General features: G+C 35.2%; 1 protein-coding gene across 1 annotated transcript; it reads right to left on the reverse strand.

The window, feature by feature from the left end:
* Positions 1 to 4,725: 4,725 nt before the first annotated feature.
* Positions 4,726 to 5,478, reverse strand: LOC129226667 (protein GVQW3-like). Its single transcript, XM_054861297.1, has one exon. The coding sequence runs from the start codon at positions 5,476 to 5,478 to the stop codon at positions 4,726 to 4,728; it is 753 nt and encodes a 250-aa protein (XP_054717272.1).
* Positions 5,479 to 6,450: the final 972 nt, after the last annotated feature.

The following is a 6,450-nucleotide window of genomic DNA, read 5'->3' on the forward strand; positions in this document are numbered from 1 at the left end:
TTATGGGATATTGTCCATGTATGAAGTAGTCACAATTTAGTTCCAATATTTAAAAAGTATTCATGAAAATTTTTCAGATACTGTCTGATACACTGAAATTTTCGCCCTTGAAATACACCGTTAAATGCCATATTTCAATGGTGGATATCACAAAAATGGGAAAGTTATGAAAAATTACTCTCACTATTGGGTTCAGTGCCCTCGATAAATATAAAAATATAGAAAAACAAGTTCATACCTCCCTCTCGTAAGTGTTTAAAGCATTGAATACCATGACATGACTACATAGGACAAATTTCTCTGAGAGAAAAAAAATATTGCTTCTATTTATTAAATGTATTATAACATCTTTATTTATTGTTTAAAGTTAACATGTGTATATTCCCTTTATTATTTCTTAAACTTAGTGCATGAACTTTTCAATATTCCTGAAATTATTGATCTCGTCAATAAAAAATTGCAGTTTTGTTTCTTACTTACAATAATTTTACTTTCATAATATTTATCTGCTTTGTTTTGTTTGATAGGTCAATTCTGATGTACCTGCATCTTCATCTGGCACACTTCCAACCCCTGTTGCACCATCTTCAACGTCTTCTCTGGCGCCCATAGTTCTTACACACTTAATGCCTCCAGCGGCACCTTTAGTTCCTACTCAAGTCATTCAAGTGTCAGGAGCATATCAACCACAAATACAAATTTCTTCAGTAGTCTCTGCATCTTCTAATTCCTTGAAATTGAACAATATTTCACATACATCTAGTTTATTGCCCGCATCTACAAGTTTAAGAGCTCCCACGACTTGTATTCCTGTCATCTCACCTATAGTGCAACCATTGCCTCTTCCTGTTGCAACTGCTCCCGTTATACCTTCAGCTGTTCAGGCACCATCAAATCGCTTTAAAGCAGCATATATTCCTCCTTTAATTTTGCCTTCAGGTAGAGCTGTTTTCACTCCTAACTCTACCCCTGCGTCTTCAAGCGTGACTGGTGCGCTAAATAGCTCACTGTCGTCATCAACTTCTGCTGTCCCAGTCAAAAGGAATCCTGAGAGTCGATCAATACAAGTTGTGAAGGAGAGCAGTACTGTGGAGATATTGAGTTAGTATCTTTTACTAAATCTCGTTACATTAAGAACAAAACTCACTAACTCAGGCCAACAAACATGCTCATACAATTAACATCTATTTCTGTGCATTCCGTAGTTGATGCATACACATTAGGGTGGAGCGAAAAAATTGAAATTTGGAAAAAAGAATAGATTTTAAGTGCAAAAGGTGTCTTTTGAGCATACTGTCACACATGCAAAGTTTTTTCAGTATCAATTAATATCTTGAAGTGTCCTAAAGCACTTAAATACTAGCCAAAAATGGATATTTATATGAATTTTGAGTCAAAAAATATAAATATGCTATTAGTTAAAGGAATCGATTCGATAAGGTAAAATGAAGATACTGAGAATGAAAAATAAAATTTTAAGAAATGGACAAGCACTAATATTCAGCATCCCGTAGCTTCTTTTTACATTTGACACTTTTGGCACTTTTTATGGAACCAACCAACTTCACCTGAAAACCAATCTTGGAAGAGAGAGAAAAAAAAAAAAAAACAACATAACATCCAACATTGTTTCAGCTGCCTATTCAATTGCTGTCCTATTACTATTTCTATTATGTTTTCAGAGATTTTTTTGTCCTAATACTTGGGCAACCTTGATTTAGCTCCTTTTCTTTTCCCTTTGTTTTCTAATTGGAAAAATTCATTAGTTATACGTTAGTCAAAATATTTATTAGTCCAAAATACATTTCATTGTTTTGAACAAAGAATTACAATCAACTTGGGATATATCAAAGCCTCATAACTCTGTTATCCTTTTATCTTGAAATTTTCTTTGGATCTACCCCTACCCTTGAGAAGGCTGTGGGAACTTCCAATTAGACGAACTGCCAATAACTTGAAGATTATAATCAGTCCCATGGGGCTTTGAGTTATTTAGAATCAAATGTATTGTTATTATTATTTATTTATTTTGGAACAGTTATATATGAGATTTAATAAATAAAACATCATTATTTTTGGCCTGCAAATCTTACAGAAGTACCTAGAATTATAATTATATTGAATATTTCCTTTTAAATGCATGTAATTACAGTGGCCTCCGCTTATATGAATCACGTTTGTTCTAAACAGTTCTGATTCCATAAAGTGGCTGATTCAATAAAGCAGCTAATTCAATGAAGCTGGATTTTGTTCTGTTTTTGACGATTTGATTTCATTAAAGCAGTTGATTCAGGGGCGGCATTTCAGCATTTCATTTGGGGGGTCGAGTTTCTTAAATCTGAATTACCTCAGTATAGAACAAAACAAATAACTTTAAAAATTGCTATGATCTTCTTTTTGATCATTGAACAGTCTAGTCCTTAAACAATTCTTCTTGCCTCATACTATAAATTTTACTCATAATTGAAACATTTAATTTTTTGTTTTCAATATCCAATCCAGATAATAGAGGGCCAACAATACAGGAAAATATTCATCATCAAATCTTGTACTAATTTCATTAGAAACTGATTCTATTATTTATACAGTTGGATAAAAAACGTTGTTCCATTTTTATCCAATTTACCTTGCACAAAGCTATCGCTTTTCAATTTATACAGTATGTTAAATCAATGTTTGATTTTACATCATCATATGCATTTTGTTCACCTCTTCTAAAGTCATTTGAATATTCTTTGTGCTTTTTTAAAATTATCTTAGAGTAAGAATTTTTTTAAAATGATCCACACTTGATTGAAATATACATCTACGTGAAATTTATTAATAGTTTCTACTGTAGCTTGAACTAAAGCTTGAAGAGTCCAAAAAATAAGGTTAGCTGATTGAAGATGTTTTGATAGAGTAAGGCATTGTTCAAAAACTCTCCACAATACAAACAAAGCGAATAAGCAATCAAACGAAGGCATGTGAAAGGATATTAGCTTTTTCATTATTGAAAGAGTCGTTTTCCAAAATCACTGCTTTGAAATTATCGAGAAGGGTCTCGATGGTTTAACATCTTGTGATGTCTCTTGAAGACCCTCTTGTGTCACTCCAAGAGTGCATAGTTAAAGAGCCCCCAGGAAAGATATTTGTTGATGTGAGACATTTTTTTCAAGAAAAAGTACGTATTTTTAAGAAGCATATATAAAAGCATACTATGCATTGAGTAGCTGAAATGTGTTTCTGGAAAAAGAAAATAGTGGTGAACACTCATTAAATAGATACACTTAAAATATGAATGTAACAATGAATGTAAAAAATACCAACGCGTTTTCTTGTGAAAATCATGGAGCCACATCACTGCACGGGCCTCATAACAATAGTTACACAGAGCACACAAGAATGAAATATTTAGCTCATATGAGGAAATTACGTCTTTAGTTAAAATTAACCATGATTCTTCATCCGTTTTTTCTGGTCTGAAAATTCCGGTAATAAAAGTGTTCTGAAAAGGCCGATTTTATAACTCATTCAAAAAACGGAAAACACTTGCTCATGTTTGGAAATGTGTCAAGTTTCATCAATCATTACGGAGAACCAGCAAGATTCTTTTTTCATGAACATTGGTTTGCGATTTATGTAAATTGAATTTACTCATTGTTTATCTTCCCTCTCAAAAAATTTGGGGGTGCGACCGCCCCCCTCTTGACCTCCCTATTTGCCGCCCCTGAGTTGATTCAATTAACCACTGATTCAATGAACCGGCGTCCACTGTATCTATTTATCTATCTATCAATATATATATACATCGCCAGCTCAGTCATTTCCAGCAAGAGGACTGCAGTTTCGTGCTTATTAGCACTCATCAGCCCGGCATAGGAAAGTGACTGAGCTGGACATGGAAAACCTCTTATGGAAGCCAAGAGGGCCAAACAAACTGGTGGCTAATGTAGAATTAGCACAAACCAGCCGAGTGACCGAAGCAATGGTTCGGTTCAACTCGAAAATTGATGGCAAGGCATGGTATATTCAGTAAATCACCGCCCTTTAGCCAGGGCTAAAGCAGAAATACATCGCCAGCTCAGTCATTTCCAGCCGAGGACTGCAGTTTCGTGCTTATTAGCACTCATCAGCCCGGCATAGGAAAGTGACTGAGCTGGACATGGAAAACCTCTTATGGATATATATATATATATATATATATATATATATATATATATATATGAGGTGTGTCTGTAAAATAAGTTCCACCAATTTTTTTCACATCAAAAAACTGGTTTAATTGCAAAGAAAAGTACATTTTTGGAAAGTTCAGTCTTTCTTTTATTTTTCTACATAATCGCCGTTGCGTTCTATGCACTTTTGCATTCGAGGCACTCACTTCTTCAAACCAGAGTCATAGAACTCTGCTGCCTGTCTATGTAGAAAACTAACAACTGCGTTTTGTACCTCTTCATCTGTCTGGAATTGGGTTTCGCCAAGGTTTTTCTTCAATTCAGGGAAGAGATAGAAGTCACTTGGTGCTAAGTCTGGGCTGTAGGGTGAGTGAGACACCATTTCCCATTCAAATCTTTCGATGAGGGCTGTGGTTCGATTGGCGGTGTGCGGTCGGGTGTTGTCATGGTGATAACGCACTCCTTTTGTCAGCATTCCTCTTCTCTTGTTCTGAATTGCACGTCTAAGATTTTTCAAGGTCTCACAGCACCGGTCATCATTGATTGCTGTCCCGCGAGGCATAAACTCTCACAACAATATGCCCTTTCGATCCCAAAAAACGCCAGCCATGATTTTCCCGGCAGACAGGATTTGTTTGAACTTCTTTGCTTTTGGCGAAGAAGGGTGCTTCCACTGCTTGGATTGCTTTTTTGTTTCCGGTGTGGTGTAGTGTACCCAGGTCTCGTCACCAGTAACAATAGAGTCCAGAAATTCCTCTTCGGTTGTTCCGTGAAAAGCGAGAAATTCTTTGGCCGCTTCATCCCGCTGCCACTGGTGGTCTGCAGTGAGCATTTTTGGTACCCATCTTGCGCAAACCTTTGAATAGCCTAAATGTTCAGTCAAAATCTTGTCAATTGTGGTTTTGCTGACCTCCGGAATCTTTTCGTGCAGCTCCTGAACTGTAATCCGTCGATCTTCAAGCATTGCCGCTTCGACTTTGGCAATTGTTTTGTTGGAAACCAATGGCCGCCCTGCATGGGCTTCGTCGTGGACGTCTGTTCGGCCATTTTTAAAGTCCCTGACCCATCTGCACACCATCCCTGAGCTCATACACTCTTCTCCATAAACTTGACAAAGTTCTTCGTGAATTTCCTTCGCCGATTTCTTCTTAGCAACCAGGAAACGAATAACAGACCGCAACTCGCAGCTGGCGGGAGACGCAAGAGGAAGCTCCATCGCTGACGGCTGCTGAGCCAAGACTAAACGTCGCAGCGACGCTGGCTTGTTGAGGGATTGAAGTGGGGGAACCAAACAACCTGCCTCTATTGCCTGGCCACGCATAGAAACGATCCTAGCGCCAACGGCAGTCCGTGGAACTTATTTTACGGACAAGCCTTGTGTATATATATATATATATATATATATATATATATACAGTGAAGCACCGTTTATACGTTTCTTTTTTATACGTTTTTATCAGTTACACGTTTTTTAATTTCGTCCCTACGGAGTTAAATACATATTAACGCATACCTATTATACGTTATTTTCATTTATACGCTTTTTCATATAGTCCCTTCAGAAGCGTATAAACGGTGCTTCACTGTATATATATATATATATATATATATATATATATATATATATATATATATATATATATATATATATATATATATACATATATATATATTTTTTACTTTAGTTCCATAAATATTAGAGAAACATTTTATTCTATATACTCAATGAATTGAATTTTTACTAACACTGATCATAATAACTTGTTAGTTATTCTAATTTCTTTCTAGGTATGTTTTTCTATTTGGTTTTGATATGTGTTTTTCATTCTAAATATATAGCTTAACAATTATATATAAATATATTTTTTTGAAACAGGCTCTGATATTGCTCAACTGCCCATGAATTTACTGGATTTTCTGGTAAGTTCACTATACTTGTATGGCTCATTATAGTAAATTTCAATGAAATCAGTGATGTCTCCGTGATAAATCAAATGTTTGTATATCAGATTCGGAGGTGAAATATTGTATTCATAGCTTTTACAGTCAAATCCTTTTCTATGGATGGTATCAAAAAATTATCTCATAGTTATGTGTCTGGATTATCATCAGCAAGATATGTCCTTTTTTTTAAAACTATTAAAATTTTTAAAGAATGTCCTTAACTTTAAAAAAAGCTTGCATAAACCCAGTGGTCAGTTGGAAAAAAATATGTAAATAAAAATTTGAAAATTTGAGGTAATTTCATCTCGGATTAGCAAAATTTCAGATTATCCACGAAAATTGAAATTTT

Source organism: Uloborus diversus, chromosome 7 (assembly GCF_026930045.1).
Source record: "Uloborus diversus isolate 005 chromosome 7, Udiv.v.3.1, whole genome shotgun sequence".
NCBI classification, from domain to species: Eukaryota; Metazoa; Arthropoda; class Arachnida; order Araneae; family Uloboridae; genus Uloborus; species Uloborus diversus.